Source organism: Schistocerca serialis, chromosome 3 (assembly GCF_023864345.2).
Source record: "Schistocerca serialis cubense isolate TAMUIC-IGC-003099 chromosome 3, iqSchSeri2.2, whole genome shotgun sequence".
Lineage (NCBI taxonomy): Eukaryota > Metazoa > Arthropoda > Insecta > Orthoptera > Acrididae > Schistocerca > Schistocerca serialis.
Genome location: NC_064640.1, coordinates 861534649 through 861558756, shown reverse-complemented (window position 1 = coordinate 861558756; position 24108 = coordinate 861534649). Strand labels below are relative to the sequence as shown.

Here is a 24108-nt window from a genome sequence, read left to right as displayed (position 1 = left end):
CGCCTAGTCAACAGGGCCTCAAGCGAACAAATGTACAACTAAATGAAACTTTATAGCTCCCTTAATTCGCCGACAGATAGTGCTTAGCTCTGCCTTTTGTCGTTGCAGAGTTTTAAATTCCTAAAGTTGTGGTATTCTTTTTGAATCACCCTGTATAATCTACCTGAAACCTTCCAGTGTCTCCAGGCCTCTCCCATGTATACAACCTTCTTTCATGATTATTGAACCAAGTGTTAGCTATGATTAAGTTATGCTCTATGCAAAATTCTACCAGACGACTTCCTCTTTCATTCCTTACCCTCATTCCATATTCACCTTCTACTTTTCCATCTTGTCCTTTTCCTACTATCGAATTCCAGTCACCCATGACTATTAAATTTTCGTCTCCCTTCACTATCTGAATAATTTTTTGTCTCATCAATTTCATCAATCTCTTCGTCATCTGAGGAGCTAGTTGGCATATAAACTTGTACTACTCTGGTAGGTGTGGGCTTTGTGTCTATCTTGGCTACAATAATGTGTTCACTACGCTGTTCAGAGTAACTTACCCGCACTCCTATTTTTTTTATTCATTCTTAAACCTACTCCTGCAATACCCCTATTTGATTTTGTATTTATAACCCTGTATTCACCTGACCAGAAGTCTTGTTTCTCCTGCCACCGAACTTCACTGATTCCCACTATATGTAACTTTAACCTTTCCATTTCCCTTATTAAATTTTCTAAACTACCTGCGCGATTAAGGGATCTGACATTCCACACTCTGATACGTAGAACGCCACTTTTCTTTCTCCTGATAACGATGTCCTTCTGAGTATCCTGTAAATCCGAATGGGGGACTATTTTACCTCAGGAATATTTTACCCAAGAGGACGCCATCATCATATAACCATACAGTAAAGCTGCATGCCTTCGGAAAAAGTTACAGCTGTAGTTTCCTCTTGCCTTCAGCCATTCGCAGTACCAGCACAGCAAGGCCGTTTTGGTTAATGTTACAAGGCCAGATCAGTCAATCATCCAGACTGTTGCCCATACAACTGTTGAAAAGGATGCTGCCCCTCTTCAGGAACAACACATTTGTCTGGCCTCTCAACAGATACTCCTCCGTTGTGGTTGCACCTATGGTATGGCTATGTATATTGCTGAGGCACGCAAGCCTCTCCACCATCGGCAAGGTTCATAAAAAGGATAATAGATTTTAACATCTATCCCACTGTCCACTTTAGAGAGGGAACAGTTCCAGATGTCTTAAACTGACAACTGTCTTGTGCATATACGAAAAAGGAGAAAGAAATTCTCTCCATAATTACTAGTCCATAGCAATAGTACCAATAATTTCGAAAGTTATTGAAGCATTAACGAAAGACCAGTTAATTGATTTATTTGAGTGTAACAACCTACTCAACAAAGTTCAGTATGGGTTCTGAAGTGGACTATCAACAATTAAGGCAGTACAAGAAATTGTATTATCAGTATTGCATGGATTTGAAAACAGGCATCACAGCTATGCCGCACTAGTAGATCTCACATAGCGTTTTGATTAAGAAACTTAAAACCTATGGAATAACTAAAATGGGTCTAGCATTACTGAAATCATGTTTGGTAATTAGAAACCAGATGTTTGTTGCAACTTCAAATAATAAACCTGACATTCTGAAAGTAAAATATGGGGTCCGACAAGGATCTGTGCAGGGATCTTTCTCATTTATTGTCTATGTGAATGACCTCTGTAACTTACTACCCTATAAATCTTTAGTTTATGCTAATGGTACAAATTTATCATATCATGTAATGATGTGAATGCTGTCAAACAAATGAACAATGCTATGACAGAAAAGGCAAGTAAGTGGTTCCAGAAAAATATGATGACATCTAATAATTGTAAAACTGAATGTATCCTCTTTTCTCTGAGAAATATTAATAATGGTCATAACTCATTCAGTACAGTTGTTAGGCTTCTACCTTGATAGTAAATTGTACTGGAACACCCACACAGAAAAGCTCTCCAGTAAACTGGCAGAAGCATTAAAGCTCTTAAGGAAACTGAAGGATTGTGTGGTTCAAATGGCTCTGAGCACTATGGGACTTAACATCTGTGGTCATCAGTCCCCTAGAACTTAGAACTACTTAAACCTAACTAACCTAAGGACATCACACACATCTATGCCCGAGGCAGGATTCGAACCTGCGACTGTAGCGGTCACGCGTTTCCAGACTGAAGTGCCTAGAACCGCATGGCCACACTGGCTGGCAAGGATTGTGTGAGTAAAGAGCTCATGCTTATGGCATACTATGCCTTTTTTAATATATGCAATTACATTATGATATACTTCTTTGGGGAAACTCTGCTGGGGCAAAACAGGTCTTTATCTGGAACAAGACTAGCGCAGTTGACTTACATGTAAATAAATTTAAAATGGTGGTAGAGACATGGGCGAAAGAAAAAGCGCTTTATAACATAAATTAATTCATATGTACTGAAAAGATGATGATCTTTTATTAAAGTGACCGTGAATACAGTCTTATATGTAGCCTACATTATGTATGTAACAAGACATGTGATAGTCTAAATCTAATTATGTGGCAAGCAACATCTATGAAATATTATTTAGAAATGTTAGCCTTTGTATAATTATGTGTGTACTGGCGATGCCTTATACAATGTCACAGTTGTCGAGAGGCAAATCAATTTCCATTTCAGTTTCAACCGAGTCTGCTCTTACAGCTTCTCTATTGCAAACGCAATACTCTCCTGGCTCGTTTTATGCCAGTGGGTCCGCCCCTCGTGACATCTAGTGGTCATTTCCGCATTGTATAGGGGTGTCCGGATACTTTCGGAACTTGTGCTTTCCATGCTTGGACCTTGTCGAAGTTCATGAGCAACATGGCATCAGATACAGTCACAGAGCTACGAATTCTGCGTTCCAGCTGGCGCGGCTGCGGAATAACGCGGAAAACTGGAGAAATGAGGACTACCTAGGTTCAGTTCTAAGCTGTTAAAAGTTGACTCTACCAGCCACTGTAAGAGTGGTTTTGGGTGGTTTCCCACATTCATATAGTCGCATATTGGCCCTGGGCTGCACTTCACCCAGACGACAAAAAATAGCTCTCAAACTACAGTTTGTTCTGCGTTGCCAGTCGACTTAGAAATATAGAGTAATTCCACATCATCGAGTCAAAAATGTGACATTCATATTAACGAAACAAAAGATGTTTTTTGCATGCGGGTATACTATTGAACAATATTTATCGTTTAGATACCCAAGAAATCTGCTGTAAAACAAAAAGCAGATAATTATCAATCTTTGGCGGTATCGGTACAATACGTTTTGTGCATTTCTTGTCAAATTTTGTTCTTGGCGCACGACTCGTTAAACTCATCGAATCATTTGTATAAGAATTGGCTATTTTCTATCTTGCGCACTTGGAAACATTTTTGTGGACACCTATGACTGCAGGTACAAAAGGTGAATGGAATTTCTATCACATTAAGACGATAAAGGATATCGAATGCAGAGAAAATCGGAACAACTGATGAGATAACTGTACGCCAAATCTCAATAGAGCGTTGTTCACATTTTGGACAGTATAATAATACAGTTGCTGGAAGAAAAGCTCTCAATATTTTATGAGATACAGCCACCGAATTTTCTGGAGGAAGCTCCCAATAATAAACGCCAGCATCTTCTGATATGTATTACTAGGAAATCGGAAGACACTAAATTGCAGTGCATTCTTGTTTGTGTACAGGAGGCCGCGGTGTATTCGTCTTGCGTCCGAACAATACGCGAATGCCAAAGCGGCACTAAATGCCGTTAGTATGACACACCGGTATACAGTTAACGACGACTCGGCGATCCAGAAGTAAATATCTGTTCTCGTGGACTAATCTTTTAAGAAGTGAGGGTACTTGACTTTTCAGATATTTCGTGTTGTATTATTGTTTTATTTCGTCGGTTTCTTCGGGTAGTGTTTAAATGCTCAAGTAAGTGTTGAAACGCAGAGTAACGAAAGAATATCGCTGTTTCTCGTTTCGTGCGTGCTGGAGGTTCTTGCTGTTGAAGGTTTATTGGTTTAAGGTTGTGTGTGTGAGTGTGCGTGTGCATGTAGCGTGTTTGAATCATATGGTAAATAAACAAAAAATTATCTTCCGCAAATAGTGTTGTTACTAAACTCTTTGTTATGATGTTAATAGGGCTTTTTTTCTTTTTGCTGTACTTACTAAAACTTTTTTTTTTATCGAGTGTATCCGAATAATACAGTGCGACAATTTTGTATATTTTAAGTGACAGTTCGAAGCATTGCTGTCAGTGAAAATTAGGATGAAGCTGCTGTTGAGGCATAGAAACCAGGCATTGCGTGTGTCACAAACCTTATACTAAGCGGGTGAGTAATCGGGAGTATTTAAATCTGTTTTATCCACGAACCGGCAACACCAATATTTGATGGATTATATGTTTATAATTAACACAATAAAAGTTACCCATCGTAACTCATTAATGTGTTTTGAAAACTCGGATGATTTCATATTTGACGTTTATAGACGGCAGTAGCATTGCTTGCGGCATTCGTGAGGGCACAGTTCCTTATAGCCTATAGAGACCTGAGCGGTTTCCTGGGCAACACTGTAAACAGTATATTTAATGAGTTATAAGATTTTTAGCAGTAGCTGTAGTTATAGAATAGATATGTAACGACCACAGTGTCACCGATCACAATGTCTGTACAATCATCATCCTTCACCCCCTTCTCATGACGTCAGCGGAGCAGTATATGCTCAACCCCCCCCCCCCCCCCCCCCCCCACCCTCCTCACACACCACCCCCACAGTAGACCAAGTCAAATTTGGGGAAGAAGAAGGGGGGGGGGGGAGAAAGATATAGAGACAAAGTTCAGTTTACAAATAACAATCATAAATTACTAGTAACAAAAGCAACCCAATTTTAATTTAGACATAATTACATATTTAATTTACAAGGCTGCTTTTTACAGTTCAAAAATTCATATACTGAGTAGAAACTATGTTTCCTCAGAAATGCTGTAAAGTTATATTTAACCATATTTTATGCCATTGCAGTTTTAACTCACTAGGTAGACTACTGAATAATTGAACCGTTATCTGTGAAACACTTCCCTTATACAGAACTGTTTTTACATCATTGTGAGATGTGGGTATTACTGATGTCTCTTGTGTTGTGGCTATGGATATGCTTATTTTGCCATAGATGGCCTGGGATGTTTAAGAAATACTTATTTGCAAATGGCATACACTCATGTGCGTGAAGGTTTGGCAGGCTTATTATTTTCAGCTGTATGAAATGTGGTCTACATGTTTCCAGTTTCTTTAGGTTGCAAATAACCCTGATTGCACTTTCTGCATCCTAAAGACTTTTATTCTGGTGACTAAGTTTTTCCAGAAAATTAGCCCATACCAGAGAAATGAATGGAAGTATGCATAATATGCCTGAATGACTGCTGATCTGCTTGTACATTGGCTTAACACACGAAGAACATAAGAATTTGAAAGTATTTTTTTCTGAGCTCTTTCACATAACAGTTCCAATTTAAATTGTCTTGCAACCACATACCTGACACCTTAGTTTCAGTAAATGCTTTCAATAATGTGTTGTCAAGATATGGTACTGTATGAAACTCTTGTTCAAGTGGAGAAGAGTGGAAATTCATAAGACAGTTTTTTTCTTTATTTGTTATTACCTTATTTTGTTGAAACCAGCTAGTAACAAGGGACACTGAAGAATCTATTGCTACCTGCATAAAGACTTTGTCAGCAGCTGTTATTGAAATGCGGTGTCATCATCAAATATGATTTGTTTTTTTTTTCCACTGTAGTAGTCATGTAAATCATCAGTGTAAAGGAGGAGCAGTAGAAGTCCTAGGACAGAGCATCATGGCGCACCATACTCTGTTGGTGATTTATTGGATAGGTGTGTTGTTGTAATGACATTTTCTTTAATGTTATCATGCCTTAAAGTCACAATTTGCTGCCTGTCTTCTGGGTAAGATTTTAGCCGCTGATATTATTTGTGCTCAGACTGATCTGTAGTGTAGCAGAAGGCCTCTGTTAGGTTGTTGGAAGGTGATAATTTGGTGGAGAGTTGACAAAAACTTATGTTAGATAACAGACAAGATTCAGAAGAGTATTTCTCTGTATATTAAGCGCATATATAGCACATAAAATATGAAAAATGAAAGGGGTAATTAACTTTTCATGTACATCTTCTTAAAGAGTCCTTGACTTTACTAAATTTAATGATTTTTCTTCCATATTGGAAAAGTTAGCTGCTTTTTACTGGCCAGATACAAACTTGTTGGTGTCTGAATCAAATCTCAGTTGTCCAGAATATTGTAATAGGATTTTTTATCGCTGTCTAGTTGAACTGTAAACAGAGTATTACAGTTATAGAAATAATAACGCTTTGGGCCTCCAGTAGTGTGACAAATCTGTGGAGCAGTTGGATAATCCGTTTATTTTCTTCTATCTGACGTGCCTCTCCCCAGCAGTTTCTACATGAATGTATGACAAACGGATTAGTTTATCTGTTAACAAGCTTGCATAAAATTTTTGAGTTACTACGTAATGTGGGTTTGACAGCTGGCTTAAAATTTTGTAAATGAATGTAGGAATTATTATTCCTAAACAACCATTCAAGTGATTCCTTTAGCTGAAGTGTAGCATAGTAGGATATTATAGAACCACACAACCAGCCAGTTGATTTAAATTGGAGCGGAAGAAAAGTACTACTCAGTTAGTACCATGAGCTAGAAAATCAATGAAGTGCTCTGTGGGCTTGAAGAATGGGAAACAATTTTTTTGAAAATCCGTATAACAAAAGTGTCCTATAACTTATTGTAAGGTTTGTGATATAGGTTATGAGACCTTACACATGATGATAATGACTGATAATATTCAGTCCTGAAGGGTGTATCATGTGTCTAGAAGTCACACACAAACATTCTGAAAATATAAAATTAGTTTTTGTAAAAATTGGAAATGCTATGAAGTATATGCATCAATAATAATAGTAGTAGTAGTAGTAGATTTTTATTACTGAAGGAATGATAGTGAATTAGTTTTGTTGCACTCTCATAAGTAAAGAAAGAGAATTCCTGCATGTTTAATAAATCTTTGTAATTTGAATGAAGTTTAATGGAATGGGCTGTCTAACAAGAGAAGACAGGCAAAATCTCGTCAGTCAGTTTCTTTGATTTCCGCATTCATTTACCACTCTTCTTTTATTGGTAATTTAAATAGTGGTCTCGCTCAGCATTATAGTTGTTGTGTATGATGTAGGCTACTTATTTGCAAGAGTTGAGACTCATTGTTTAATGAGGAATGATTGATGAAACTAATTTGTAAGTCTGTCATTATTTTCCCCACGATCAAAATCGCTATGATAAAAAGGGACTAGTGTAGCAGGGGATACAACCTGTCGGCTTTGGACAATGACGTCACAAGTCGCCAATCGAGAAGCGATTCTTCTTAGTGTTGTAGCTCCCTTCAGTGGCTGATAAGTGTTTTTTTGGCTTTTTAAAAAAAAAAATCTCACGAGATAGAATAAACAGATCCACTTTATTAAGCAATCAATAAAAAAACGAAACCGAAACATAACAGCAAAAGCAAAAATGGTAAACTGCTCTCTGGCGACTTGTGACGTCATTGTCCAAAGCCGACGGGTTGTATCCCCTGCTACACTAGACCCGGTAAAAACCTTACTTACTATAATAATTCATCTCTGTTGCAGATGGTCCTTGATGGATGTACACTTATTAGCGCTTTGATGGATGATAGTAACTAATCTCACAGAGGTGAGTTGAATCTCTCGTGTGTGTGTGTGTGTGTGTGTGTGTGTGTGTGTGTGTGTGTGTGTGTGGAGAGAGAGAGAGAGAGAGAGAGAGAGAGAGAGAGAGTGAGTGCTGCGCACAGCAGTTTTAGCAACTTCATGCCCTGTTCCTGAGTTTATGCCTTAATATCTCATACCGTCTTCTCGCTGATACTAAGTGCAGTTCACGATAGAGACAGCAGAATTATGGGACAGTCTTCCTCTAACATCTGTTCTCAGAATTTACCAAATTGCTATTCTTCCAAAGCTTCCTATTTGTGTTTACTGACCATCTATACAACACATTCATATTATTTTGGTCTGCTAACAGTGCATCATTGAATTATACAGTGCTTGCTGCAATACCTACTTGATGAGGTTACCACATGCTCTGTAATTGAGCTGTTTGAGGGAGAAAATGGTAAAAGCCGAAATAGGATTTGGAGATACAGAGGTTTAAAGTTTGCAATTAATCCACAAATCTGAATAATTTTAATCTAACCTCGATTTTGTGCTAGACATGCTTTTGACATCTATAGTCTTCTATACAGTCATAAAAAGAACAAGAAGCAGATAACACAAGAAATACACACATTGCTGTAGTGGAGAGACCATTGTGTTACCCAAATCACATACATTGACAACAAAACACAATGACAGATAATCGTATGAGAACATTTACACAGAGTTTCTAGAAGAATTAACTGTATAGCTTGTTGCTTGAAAGTACTTAATCACTTATCACTCTCATCACATGTGTGCCCATTGCGCAAATGTTTTGGGTTTAGCGACAAGAAAAATCCATGATAAAAAGGAGGGATGTAATCTGAGAGGGACTGAATGGCAGCAGCTGGGTGCATCATATTTTAATCAAGAAGTGAGAACTAGGTTTTGCCTTCCATGTTTTCTGAAACTTAATTTGCTCCAGATTTCATGACAATGTCTCACTGATGAATAAAGAGGGTGGGTATTTAGAAGTCAGCTGCATGCTTTCCTTTGGGTGACAGCCACATCAATTCTGGACATCAGAGTCACCAATTTAACAGAATATTTTGAACGTTTGCCTCACATTGCTTTCACCTGTTTTCTCAAATGATTTAAGGGGACAGTGGCAATTAGGTCCTACATCATTTTTATTTATAATTTTTCCATGATGAGATACTTATTCTTCATCTGTATTACACATCTTCTGCTTAAACTTCCATTGTGCGGTGCATCTCAGCATTTTTCTAGAAGATCTCTGTCTGTTCTGTCCCTTCATGACAGGCAACTGAGACAGTGACGGACTGCTCGATATTAAAGCCAATTTGAAATCTTTCGCAGATTGTCATAATACCAACAAAGATTATTACTATTAATGTTATTATTATTATTATTATTATTATTATTACCTGTAAAAATATAAATGAACTATGCCTATACACACATGATAAAACCTTCAACAATAGCCATTCAGTAATAACCTCATATTTCATGCATTTCTGAAACATTATGGCATGTGCATGCACTTACCATTATCATCATGAAACATACTAAGTACAACAGATTTGCAAATTTACATACCTCTTGAGTCATCTCAGTGCCATTGGGATTGTACTCAGAATCCTGGTAAGAGACATCAGGACTGCTAAGAACATCATCTTCTTCTTCTTCTTCTTCTTCTTCTTCTTTTTTGTGGTAACTCATCAAATGTGGCCATAATCTCGGAAAACATATGTGGGTCCCTCCTAGCACCAACCATTTTGCCTGTGGCTTGCAATTATGATTCTGTGGCAGGCAGCCATTGGCATTTAACATGAACCATCACCCAAACATCTATAGAGTGAAATTAGAACTTTCTCTTCATATATTATACTCTTTTGTTCTTAGGTCGTGATGATTGCCCTATAACTCAAAAAACACAGCAATAACGCTTACCTTTGTGTTCCCACAAGATGCTCAGTCAGTCAGACTAGTTTCTGGTATGCAGTTTTTGTAATGGCTGTCATGCTCTCTCCCATAATCCCCAGCCCCCACCCCCCATAAATAAAAATATATGTTCTCTATTTGCCTTCCCTACATCTACATCATCACTCTGCAATTCACAGTTAAGTAGCTGGCAGACGGTTCATCAAACTACCTTCAGGCCTTCGTACCTTTCTGCTCTTGAACACCATGCAGGGAAAAAAGGAAAACAATTAAATCTTTCCTTGCGAACTCTGGTTTTTCTTATTTTATTATGATGATCATTTCTCCATATGTAAGTGTGCACCAATAAAATATTTTTACACTCTGAAGAGAAAGTTTGTCAGCAGCAAAAAATGCATTTGTTTTAATGATTGCCACCCCAATTCGCATATAATATCCAGAGCACTCTCAACCATATTTTGTCATAATACAAAATTAGCGGCCCTTCTTTGAACGTTTTCGATGTCCTCCATCAGTCCTATCTGATGTGGATCCCACATCCCACAACAATACTCCAGAAGGACAAGCAAGTGTAGTGTAGGCAGTCTCTTTAGTAGACCTGTTGCATCTTCAAAATGTTTTGCCAATAAATCACAGCCTTTGATTTGCTTTCCCCACAACGTTATCTGTATAATTATTCCAATTTAAATTTTTCATAATCTTAATCCGTAAGTATTTAGTTGAGCTTACAGCCTACAGATTTGTGCGATTTATCATGTAACTGAAACTTAGCGGATTCCTTTTTGTACTCATGTGGATGATTTCACACTTTTTGTTACTACAGATTTCACATCACCACCTAGTGCTACTCTTAGATAATTAAATAATCTGACAAGCTTTCATAATTTGCCATTAATATTTAATCATATATTAGTGGTTTCCCTGTCTTGTTTATGTGCACAATCCTACAGTCATCCACATTTGGAAAGGGCTGTCATTTAATGCACCAACTGGAAATACTGCCAGTCATTCTGTATTCTATTAGTATCATCCAGCAATGACACTTTTGCAGTGAGCAGAATTATCAGTGAACAGTTGCTATCTTAATCTTATCCAGTTATTTATTTTACTGTGCCAGTACTTGTACTGATAATGTAAACAGTTCTGTTATGCTCTCTCTCTCCCCCTCTCTCTCCCTCTCCCTCTCTCTCCCTCCCTCTCCCCCCCCTCCCTGTCCCCCTCCCATCCCTCCCCCTCTCCCCCTCCCAGTACATTATCATCTTTCGAAGTAGACCATTATGCTGAAACCTCTTGAATGTGTTTACAAGTATAAAAGTGTCATTAAAGCACATTACTGGTGGTGAAGGGTGAAGACCTGTAAGGGGAAATGGAAAGTGGAATATGCAAATACATAACATTTTTCAATATGGCACTAAATAACATTTCTCAAATATGTACTATTTAAAGAGGAAACATTTTATGCATGACCCAGATATAAGAGGAAAGAAATGTATACAATGTTCCTCTACAAATAGTGTGTATATGAATAATGTTGTGTAGTTGCTTGTTGTATTTTAATATTGTCATGTATTTGCATATTGCTCAATTAACTTTTCATTTCACCATCCTTCTCTTCCCCACATCCCTCTCCCACCTCCCTCCCAGTAATATGCTCTGCCCCCAACTCATTCAACATCTGTCCCTTTCCATGCCCTCACCTTGTAATATGCTTTAATGACACTGTTATACTTGTGAACATATTGAAGAGGTTTCAGCATAATGGTCTACTTTGAAAGATAATAATGTACTGGGGGGGGGGGGGGGGGGAGAGAGAGAGAGAGAGAGAGAGAGAGAGAGAGAGAGAGAGAGAGAGAGAAAACACTCTCGTCACTTCTGTTACAATGTAGTTTTAATGTCATTATGTTTGTTACATGAAGCTAGTGAAAATGTACCATTGGAGCAACATTTCCTACTCCCTCCCCCCTTTCCTTCTTTGTTCTCCCCCCTATCCCTTCATGCTGCCCTTCCATCCAGTTCCTCAGTTTTCCGCCCCTCCACAACCCCTGCCTGTTTCCCTTTACACCAACCCCCCCCCCCTTCAAGTAATTCAACATGTCTCCAACTGCCCCCTAGCCTGCCCTTGCCCTCCTCCCCACCCCGACAGACACTCCCCCTTGTTCCTATCCATCCCCTGTCCACTCTTGACACATTAGAAAAATTACTGTTTTGTGATAGCTTTTTGTTTTTGATATGACCAATCTGTGGCCTCAGTAGATTGAAGCTCGCTTGCTTTGTTTGGAAAACTGCAACTAAAAAATTGTAATGTCTTTCTTTATAATGGTAGCCTTTGCATTGCTTTCTCGCTGCAAGGAATATTTGAACATTGTGCCTAGCTGTGCAATGTGCTGCATGATCTTTGTGTATGTCCCACGACTGGTTTTGACTCACAACATATTCTGTGTTTTATTTTTTCATTGACAATATGATACTTGATTAGAAGAGGGGATCGGTTGGTAGGACATGTTCTGAGGCATCAAGGGATCACTAATTTAGTATTGGAGGGCAGCGTGGAGGGTAAAAATAGTAGAGGGAGACCAAGAGATGAATACACTAAGCAGATTCAGAAGGATGTAGGCTGGAGTACGTATTGGGAGATGAAGCAGCTTGCACAGGATGGAGTATCAAGGAGAGCTGCATCAAACCAGTCTCAGGACTGAAGACCACAACAACAACAACAACAACATGATACTTATTGTAAACGAAAAATCCAGATGTAATGTTGTAGGGATATTTACATTGTTTTGTGTATTATAAAAGCTATGTCTTGGTTTGTCTTGATCTTTGACATCATCACCATCTGCCACCAAGCTGATATAATACGCTCCTAGAGTCTGTTGTCTTCAGTCTGGCATTCAAAGTTTCCAAATAACATTTTTTGCAACTACACATAATGGCAGTTAAAGACGGAATTGTACATTTTTCTTTTATTGCTACTGGGAGCTTCAATGTTAGGCGGGTGATGGAGCCCCTTAGGGATATGGCAGCTAAGGACGGGAAGAAAGCCAATGTGCACTCCGTGTGCATACTGGGGAGAGTCATCCAAGATGTGGAAAGGGTCCTTCCGGATGCCATGAAGGGTACAGGATGCAGCTAACTCCAGGTGGTGGCTCATGTCGGCACTAATGACGTGTGTCGCTATGGATCGGAAGAGATTCTCTCTGGTTTCCGGCGGCTATCTGAATTGGTGAAGACTGCCAGTCTTGCTAGCAAGATAAAGGCAGAGCTCGCCATCTGCAGCATCGTCGACAGGACCGATTCTGGACCTTTGGTACAGAGCCGAGTGGAGGGTCTGAATCGGGGCTCAGACGGTTCTGTGACCGTGTAGGCTGCAGATTCCTTGACTTGCACCATAGGGTGGTGGTGTTTCGGGTTCTGCTAAATAGGTCAGGTGTCTACTACTCACAGTAGGTGGCTACCCAGGTAGCAGTGGCTATGTGGCGTGGACTGGGTGATTTTTTTTTTTAGCTTAGACAGTCTCGGGAAAGATAAAAAAGGGCTCCAGTCTCAAAGGGTATAGGGCAAAGAAACGACGAGAATCAACCAAGCAGTAGTCGGTATTGTAGTTGTAAATTGTTGTAGCTGTGTTGGAAAAGTACCAGAGCTTCAAGCGCTTATAAAAATCACTGGCGCTGAAACCGTTATAGGAACAGAAAGCTGGCTAAAGCCAGAGATAAATTCTGCCGAAATTTTACAGAGGCGGAAACTGTGTTCCGAAAGGATAGATTAAATAAAGTAGGTGGTGGTGTGTTTGTGTCTATTGGTAGTAGTTTATCTTGTAGTGAAGTTGAAATAGGTAGTTCCTGCGAATTACTATGGGTAGATGTTATACTCAACAGCTGTAGCAAAATAATAATTGGTTCCTTCTACCGACCCCCTGACTCAGATGATATAATAGCTGAACGGTTCAAAGAAACCTTGAATCTCATTACAAATAAGTACCCCACTCATAGAGTTATAATTGGTGGAGACTTCAATCTATCCTCAATTTGTTAGCGAAAATACATGTTCAAAGCCGGTGGTAGACAGGAAACATCTTCCGAAATTGTACTAAATGATTTCTCTGAGAATTACTTTGAGCAGTTAGTTCTTGAGCCCACACAAATTGTAAATTGTTGCGAAAACGCACTTGACCTCTTAGCCACAAATAATCCTGATCTAATAGAGATTGTCATGATGGATACGGGGATTAGTGAACATAAGGTCATTGTAGTGAGGCTCAAAATCGTATCAACCAAAACCACTAAAAATAAATGCAGAATATATCTATTTAAAACAGCAGATAAAAATTTGCTTGATGCCTTCCTAAGAGAGTGTCTCCATTCCTTCCAAGCTAATTATGTAAGTGTAGACCAGATATGGCTCAAATTCAAAGATACAGTATCGACAGCAATAGATAGATTCATATCACATAAGTTAATGAGAGACGGGACTGGTCCACCATGGTACACAAAACACGTTGGAAGCAACGAAAAAAGCATGCCAAATTCAGAAGAATGCAAAATCCCCAAGACTGGCTATTTCACGGAAGCTCAAAATTTAGTGCGGACATCAATTAAAGATGCTTTTAAGTTTCCACAATGAAACATTGTCTCAAAATATGGTAGAAAACCCAAAGAAATTCTGGTTGTATGTAAAGTACACTAGTGGCAAAAAACAGTCAATACCATCATTGCGCAATAGCGATGGAAATATTACCGATGATGGTGCCACTAAAGTGGAGTTACTAAATACAGTTTTCCGCAATTCCTTCACGAAAGAAGACAAAGTAAATGTTCCAGAATTCAAAACCAGAACAGCTGTTAACATGGGTGACATAACATCTTAGGTGTTGGGAAACAACTCAAATCACTTAATAAAGGCGAGTCTTCCGGTACAGATGGTATACCAAACTGGTTCCTTTCAGAGTATTCAGACACAATAGCGCCTTTCTTAGCAATCATATACAACCGCTCACTTGACGAAAGGTCTGTTCCTAAAGACTGGAAAGTAGCACAGGTCACATCAATATTCAAGAAAGGAAATAGGAGTAACCCATTGAATTACAGACCCATATCACTGACCTCAACTTGCAGTAGGATTTTGGAGCATATACTGTACTCCTTTTTCCCACGCACCATTCGAGAGTGGGATGGCAGAGAAGTGGTATGAAAATGCTTCGATGACAGGAACTTAAGTGTGAATTGCAGAGTAACTATGTAGATGTAGATGTAGATGTAGATGTAGACTTGTATGAGCTTTCCTGAGCGTATTGTAAGTACTTGTACTTATTATGTACTTCCGTTCCTGATGTTACATTTGCCTTTTAATTATTATTTATTACCATTTCTAATTTGTGTTTTGTGTAAACTATGCCACAGTTCTCATCTGATGATGAGGATGATGATGACGGCTCAAAACAGATCACAAATAAAGTTCTTAGTGGTCAAGGATTTCCATGGAATTGCTACATGCCATTTAACATATTAACTCGTTGGTAAAATAATCAGACGTTCGAGCTGTTGTATACATGGGAGTACAATTCTTTAAAGAAACAGGTTTTACTGATCATGATCTATTATTGAACCAGTCACATATGCATGAAGATCCTCTGTATGATTGTATTTCGGTTACTAGGCAAATGCCTTTCTGGAATCTAGGAAGACAGAATCTACCATTTGCAATATATCGTGTATGGAAAAAGAAAGCATTGTTTCAAACAAGTTGTTTTTGTAGAAACTGCGTATTCTTTCAAAGATGCTTCTTTGATTGAGGGTTGTCATTATGTTAGAGATTTTATGCCGTGGGATTCTGCAATAGACAGATGATGATGATTTTGTTGTCTGTAATAGCACACTTCAACTCTTTGACACTTTGTCTACAGAAGGGAGCTTCTGCCTGTACACTAGTAAATTCATATGGTGACATGTACTATTGGGAGTTTGTTGGATTATATCCACTAAAATGCTCTGTAGATGGCTATTTATAGCTGAAATCTGTATACGCAAGAATAAAAGAACCAATGTGATTGCGACTGATTTCTGTATTCATATCCTTCCTTATTTATGGAGGGTGCTAATTCTGTAGCATAATCAAAAGAAATCTACAAGCCTTATTAGCTTTTTGTAGTCTGAATATTTTTTTAAGTACATGAATGCTTGTTTCTATATCTCTCATTTATGAGTTTAAGGTCCAGTAAAACACTGTTTTTGTAATAGTATCCTGTTGTGTGAATGAATTTTTAATGTAAAATTTAATATTTTACTTTCTGTCTGTTGTCATTAGTCTTTCTTCCCAGGCGCTAGATTTATTTCTGTTGTTATGCCTCTCACATGTGGTAGTGCAGTACATTTATTGAGCAATTCTAAATTTCATTATGATTTGGATTTCACATTCAATTGTAGCCAGTGCAAAGATCAGAGAAATGCATGTGCTTACCTTTCTGACAATCTTTTTTCTAGAGTAGTCTTGTAATGTACCAGCCAATCATTGGTTTATTGACACGTTTTCTTCAGTGTGGTATTGGTTTGTTTTAAACAGTGCCAAGAGGTTAGTCAGTCATCTCCAGTATGAGCTTCATAATGATTTGCAAGCTGACATCTTTATCACAGTTAGATACGAAGTATAATATTGATTTTGGGGAAAACTCTACTAACATATTGTGCATTCTGGAGCTACGGGGGGGGGGAGATTAGGAGGTATATGATGCACAGTCAAAGGTACCACACTCTTAATTATTGAAAAACTTACAACTATTGACAGACCTCGCACCACCCCAGAATGTGGTGATGAAAAAGCTGCAATAAATTAAAAGGCAAGAGAATTTTAAATATGAAACAAAGTTCATTGAAAATAAAACACTACACAACATCTTGCTTCATAGTTAGTTATTTGTATATTCCAGGGATCATAATTGCAACCCATTACTATGATATGGAAAGAGTTCATTTTACATATTCTCAGTGGTAAATATGACAAAATGCTGACAATTTGCACGATTTGTTAAGGTTTTCTAATTTTTAAATATTTTTTTGCATGCATACAGTGCCGTATCTGTATTAAATGACCTTAAAAAGCATTTGCAAGCTCTCTCTCTCTCTCTCTCTCTCTCTCTCTCTCTCTCTCTCTCTCTCTCTCTCTCTCTCTCTCTCTCACACACACACACACACACACACACACTCACACATTCTCTCTCTCTAACACTAATGTTAAAGTACTGGTGCTTCTCGTTTGCTGTAGTTTTATGCCAAAGAAGCTCTAATCAAGCTCAGTAAAGATTGGCCTTGTACACCACAGAACTTTACTAGGCTCGGTGTTATTGGATGTGGTATACTCTTACTTACTTCCAACTTTTGAATTGACCTACCCAACCAGTTATGTAGGGTCTCTGTCCTAAAAGTTGGTAGGTGCATTTCCTCTGGTGTTTCAGTAGGTATTTGTGATGTAATTTGTGCAATGTGTAGCTGGAGTCAGTCCAAACAAATACTGCTCATCACATTTTTCATGCAACGGAAAGCGTCGGTTCATTTACTGTTCCAAAGAAAATTATTTTCAAAGCAAAATTTTACACGCCTACTCAATAGGAAAGTCTCAAATTAGTCCAGTGCTATATTTGTGTTAGCGACGTGTATGAACAGCGACAGTAACCTTAAGTAAGAATAACCAGTTCTTCAGCAGTGAGTGAGCAGTGCTGCTGCATGGTGAGAAGTCAGGGCAGTGCTGTTGCTGCTGGGGTGCTGATTATTCTGTGTTTTACTGTCACTGTACATACATATTGATAACATGAATATCACACTAGACTAATTTGAGGCTGCTCTGTTGAATAGGCACCTCAAATTCCACTTTAAAAATAGTTTTGTTCATAACTGGAAACAAATTGACACTGTGTCGACACTGCTCATCTCATGAGAGATGTGGTGAGCAATATTTGTTTTGGCTAACTCGAGCTACACGCTGCCAAAACACCAGAGAAAATGAGCCTGACAATTCTTGGTGGAGAGATCCTGTATACCTGGTCGAGATAATCACCTTCTTTCATATTCCATATCGCAATATAAAGTATATAGTTCTCTTTTCTGGTGTTGCTCATGACTTGGTGCAAGCCTTTCAGGTGACACCACGCACTTATCTTGTCAGGTGTCTTAACTTTAACTGTACCCTGCATGTAATTTACGTAAGCTACAAAGATGAAGGCATTAAATGTTAGATGATATTATAAAGTTGGAACCAAATTTGAGTCCAAATCTGAAGGCAGGGTCACAGTGAAGTTCAACACTTAGAACCAAAAGTATGTATATTATTGACAAATATACAGCTGGAACAGAACTGATCTTGTATGCAAAGAATGCAGTTATTTATACAAGCACTAAATGGATGATAGTATTTATATAACCATCGAATATTGGTGATATACAAACATTACAAATGTTAGAAATTTCAAGAATCCTCCAGAAATAATAAATATGAAATAGTGACTAATTGCTGGTGATCAGGTTTGAACTGACATACAACACACCAGGCAACGATGCTAATCACTGCACCCCACTGCCTGCACAAGAGCTCACTGCATTGCTCCCTCTATTGGAGAAACAGCAACCCACTGTTTCAGAAGTTCTCTTTGGAGCCAACTACATCACCCTGAATTTAGATATTGTCAGTGGTCCTCTGTTTGGTAACACTGGTGGATCCCTGTATTCCGGTTTTGCGGTTATATCGTCTTAAATATGATGAGCGTCAAAAGTAGCCTCTCCTGGCAAAGCTTCACATCTGTCAAGTAGGTATTCAGTTTACTTGAACCTCCCATTGTTGATGTGTGCCTCTGGGCTGTAGCATGGTCATGGACATTAGCTAGACCCAGGGTGCTCCACGCTGCCTTCTGTGACATCACTGGTGCCCGCTTCAATGGCATTTATGGTAATTCTTTTGTTGCACACCCACCATGCCTGCTTCAGCCTTCTGATGACCAGACCCCAAACCGTGCTTAGCTGTAGGCCATCACCATTGTTGAGGGTGTTGTCACAAATTTTTATCTTGAGCATTTGTTTGAGCAGTGCCAGAAATTACTAGTCCATGTGATAATTGATATCTCTTCAAATGCAATAAGATGTCTGATTTCTAGAGCATGGTCCGCTACCACTGATTTCTCAGGGTACTGCAGATGAAAGCTTCTCATGTTCTACACAGTGCTGTTCTATAATATGCGCAGTCTGTCCAACATAAAACTGTTGGCACCCATATGGTATTTTTATACTCCTGACATTCTGAGGCCTACATTCTCTTTCACAGGCCTCATAAGTTGTTGAATTTTTGTTGTAGTCATGAATACAGAATTGATTTTATGCATCTTTAAGAGCCGGCTAATCTTTCCTGTTACTGAGCCATAGAAAAGCAAAAACACAAGCGTCTGAGTCCTTCTTGGGGTCCTTCTGTTTCTCTGTTTTCAGAGAGATGGCTTATGAAACCTGGTAGTTACCGTAGCCGTTTTCCTGGAATACTTTCCATAAGTGGCTCAGTTCTGTCAGCAGGTTTTCAGCATCTGAGATGGGTTCTGCTTGATGTACCAAGGTCCTTAGAACAGAAACTTTCCGCAACTGATGGTGATAGCTGTTAACGTGCAGATATCACTTTGTGTGGGTGGGTTTCTGGTGAACACTGTGACTGAGATGCCTATTTGCTTTACATCAGATGAGGTGGTCAAGGAAAGGAAAGGTGCCACCGGTCTCTACCTCCATCATAAACTTAATGTTGTTATGGATACTGTTGATGGCGTCCAAGAATTCTCCCAGTTTTTTCACATCCATGAGACCAGAAGATGTGCATGTCATCGACATAACAATAAAAGTAGGCTTTGCAGGAGCCATGACCAGGGCGATATCATCACAGTGCTCCATAAACAGGTTGGCCATAACTGGAGCTATTGGGCTCCCAATTACGACACCATCTGTCTGATTCATCGTTCATTGTCTGGCATCATGGACACGAAAAACTGGGAGAATTCTTGGGTCACATCAACAATATCCATAACAACATTAACTTCACCATGGAAGTAGAGACCGACGGTGCCTTGCTTTTCCTTAATGTCCTTATACGCCATAAAGCAAATGGGTTTCTGAGCCACAGTGTTAACCAGAAACCAGCTGCATAAACCAATATCTACATGCTAACAGCTATCACCATCCATCACAGAAAGGTTCTGTTCTGAGAACCTTGGTGCATTGAATAGAAGCCGTCTCAGATGCTGGAAACCTGTCAAAGGAATTGAGTCACTTAGGGAAAGTATTCAAGAAAAATGGCTACGACAACTGCCAGGTTTTGCAAGCCATCTTTCTGAAAGCACGAAAGCAGAAGGACCTAGAGGAGGACTCAAATGAGCTTATGTTTTTGCCTTTCTATGGCTCGGTAACAAGAAAGATTAGTTAGCTCCTAAAGAGGAATAAAATCAATTCTGTCTTCAGGGCTCCAACAAAAATTCGACAACTCATGAGGCATGTGAAAACGATGCAGCCCTCAGAGTATGTATGAAATTCACATGGGTGTTGGCAGTTTTATGTTGGACAGACCGTGCATATTATTAAACAACTCTGTGTAGAACACGAGATGCTTTCACCTTCAGCACCTTCAGTACCCTGAGAAATCAGCGGTAACGGAGCATGCTCTAGAAAACGGACATCTTGTTGTATTTGAAGAGATATCAGTTATTACATGGACTAGTTGTTTCTGGGACTGCATAATTAAAGAAGTGCTTGACATAAAAATGTATGACAACACCCTCAATAATAACTATGGCCTACAGCTTAGTGCAGCTTGGGGCCTGGCCATCGGAAAGTTGCGGCAGGTGTGGTGGGCGCGCAACAAAAACATTACCCTATATGGCATTGGAGCGGGCACCAGTGACATCATAGAAGGTAGTGTGGCTACATAAGGACAGTAGCAGCAACCAAAAAACAGTATCCACTTGACAATGGCTGAGGAGTACTCAGCCAGAAACTCATGCATTTTAAACTGCTTGATGTGGCTGGAAGCTTGAGAGACTTTTATCAGCACATCTTCCGCAAAACTGTGCATTCAACAATTATTTTTTATTTCATATTTATCATTTCTGGAAGGTTCTTGAAATGTCTTACATTTGTTTATCTGCAATATTCAGTGCTTGTATGAATACAAGCACTACATCATTCCTAAGGTCTGTATAGTTAGGAAACAGATGGATTCCAGAAGAGGAGTAAGTGAGCTGCATATCAGGCATCAAAGAGTATTTTCCAAGATCCAACAAAATGTCTGAAAGGATTCGATGCAGTTGCCAAGTACAGCAGTTGGGATGAGACAATGTGTTTGGCAGCACAGACCAGTAATGCTTAGAGAATAACAAAGAGCAGCTCAGGCAAATTCAAGGCCGAATTGGAGAAAACATTTACTGGCAATCAACAGCAAGTCCATTTAGCACAAGAGCAAGTGAAGAACACAGCCCAATGTCATGGTAAAATTTCATAGTTATACATACAGAATGTTTTGGCTCTTTACAACATTGTGAATCCGAATATTACAAAAGCTATCAGAACCTCACATTTAATTAAGAATTGTAGAAGACATGTAAAGGGTGTCATAATAATAGAAGAGTTCATTAAGTGGTGCGGATGCATTGAGAAAATGAACCAGAAATGAGTCAGATGAAGGAGTTATAATTGACTCCCAAAAGTGGTACCTACGGCAGTTGTGGAAGAGCGCCATGGCCACACTTCTCTCATGCGCCATATAATAAGAGAAGAGATACAGCAGATATGGGAATGAGAATTGTTGGACCAAATACAGAAGAGACATCAACCATGAATGTCAGCAGGTAGTGCAGATTGTTGAAGAGAGGGTCTGTTGACCTTTGGTGCCAAACTCTACCACCAGTGGAATGCATAGTGAAGAATGTACAGTCAGTTCCACAAGAAGGTGTATGCTGTTATGTGTATGAAATAAAAAACACTATTATAAATATATGTGTACATGAAAATATATGTTATTACTAATTACACAGTTACCTAATAGTTAATCCAGTTGCCATGATTATCAATTATAACTTGACACCTTAGCCCTCTCTCCAGTAAATCATCCCTGTTTCGAACCTCTAAATATCATTTGACCCACTTCGCAATGAATGTCTTTGAATTTCTAAGAACTTTAGCAGCAGCTCCATATGAAAGCTTTGATCCCTTTGGATGATTTACAAGAAACACTGCCTCGTGATGCTTCAGATATTTTGCACTCATTTTAAACTGCAATCGACAAAACAAAACATTCAACTCTCACACAGTTTATCTATACACTGTGCAAAATCGCATTGATTACAGACCCGAGACCACTACCAGAGTTATCGCTGTGAATGTTACATTTAAAATATGGCGTACACTTCCTTGTGGAACTGACTGTATGTGGCCAACACAGACTTACACCACTACTGTCAAACAACCACCCGTCATCCAACCAATGTACGTACAAGGAGCTTTTCCATGGAGTAAAATCCCCTGCAGAAGAACAGACTTTGAAGTATAAAGTACAACAACATGCTAGTTTATTTTTACTGTGGATGCCTTGGACTCATTGTGTGCTGTTACAGTGAAAGATTGCTATTATGCTGCAATATGTCAACTATCACAATAGTCCTGTTCACTCCAGTGAACTGTAGATGATTATAGTAGACCTGTGGGATGGAGCTGATCGCAGTACCCTGGAGGAGGTCACTCCCAAAGACTGTTGTCATTCCCCGTACAAGGAGCTTTTCCATGGAGTAAAATCCCCTGCAGAAGAACAGACTTTGAAGTATAAAGTACAACAACATGCTAGTTTATTTTTACTGTGGATGCCTTGGACTCATTGTGTGCTGTTACAGTGAAAGATTGCTATTATGCTGCAATATGTCAACTATCACAATAGTCCTGTTCACTCCAGTGAACTGTAGATGATTATAGTAGACCTGTGGGATGGAGCTGATCGCAGTACCCTGGAGGAGGTCACTCCCAAAGACTGTTGTCATTCCCCGTCACCATGCAGAGGTACCAGCAGCATGTCTAGCCACCAAATTCAGTAAATCTAAGTGAAGCAACCAGCAATGGAGGTTAGGCCACCACAAATGAAAATCCTCCATAAACAACTGTTACCAAGGTGACGGGCAATCTCATCAATGGCCAACCACTCCTGGTGCTAATCGACCCATGGGCTTCATTTTGTGTAATATCAAATATTTATCATCACCAGCTAAAGAAGACTGTTTCGAAATACAAAAGCGATTATGTTGAAGGTAGCGAATGGCAAATACGTTCAGCCAACAGGAACAGATATTGCAAAAATAACTGTCAATGACGGAAGAAAGCCCTTCAGATATGTCATTTTAACAGAATGTAGTCATGATATTGTTATCTCATGCAACTTCTTGCAGGAATCTCAAGCAAGCATGGACTGTGGAAGATCAGAGTTCCAGATTTACAAAGCTTTTCCAACAAACCAATGTAACAAAGTTTTTACTGGGTGATTGTTGCCGTTGAAGATGTTGTTATCCCGCCGTCATTAACAAGACAAGTTTCAGTCATCAGTCATGATGCACAGTTAAACTGTGAAGCTTTCATAGATTTCAAAAAGCTACTCTGGCTCACAAAAGAAATCTATATTCCAGTAACAATTGTAGGCATTGTTGGTGGTTGGGTTTGAGCTGGCGACCTGCAGCACACCAGCCAGCGACACTAACCACCACACCACATTGTGTACACCAGAGCTCATGGCAATATAACATTTGGCTCCTTACAGTGAAATTAAGGCCACAGTGTCATACACCCAATAATTCGCCCTTGCCTTAGATTCATGTGTTGTACTTGGATATTATAGCAGTTACTGTTTGTTCTATAGAACTAAACGGACTTGGCAAACATAATGAAAAAGTAGTTTAGGTTGTTCTCTTCTGAATCCTGAAAGTCCATTTTGATTGTAATGAATGGAAGTACTTTTAAGTTTCCACCTTTTGTAATTACAATTACACTTAAAGCGAAAGTTGCTGAGCCAAACAATTTGGACAATTGAGTAATCTGAAAGCAGCTGCTGTAAAGAGCTTAGTGTTGGATCCCTGCAAAAGAATGTATTTTACATGTTGTTATGCCGAATTAAGGTGCTTTCATGATTTGAATGCAATACTCACATTCATAAAAGTATTTATAGATTTAATTTGTTACGGAGGTCTAAGTGTAGAGGGAAATATGGAGAACAGTACAGCAGAAAGGATGTGGAAGAAGCTGTATGAAGGGTGTTAAACGATGGCTGGTCAGTTTACAGACCCAGTAAATATTTTGGCATACTTTACAACACCATCAAG

The 24108-nt window shown here is 39.0% G+C and overlaps 1 protein-coding gene across 1 annotated transcript in view; it reads left to right on the top strand.

Annotated features, from left to right (window-relative positions):
• The first annotated feature begins 4023 nt into the window (after window positions 1–4023).
• Window positions 4024–24108, top strand: part of LOC126471274 (RNA-binding protein Ro60-like) — a 116196-nt gene continuing 96111 nt past the window's right edge. The window contains exons 1-3 of the mRNA XM_050099392.1: window positions 4024–4127; window positions 4287–4386; window positions 7764–7827. Of these exons, the coding sequence (XP_049955349.1) occupies window positions 7804–7827 (24 nt within the window). The 5' untranslated portion in view covers window positions 4024–4127; window positions 4287–4386; window positions 7764–7803. The remainder of the gene's footprint in view (window positions 4128–4286; window positions 4387–7763; window positions 7828–24108) is intronic.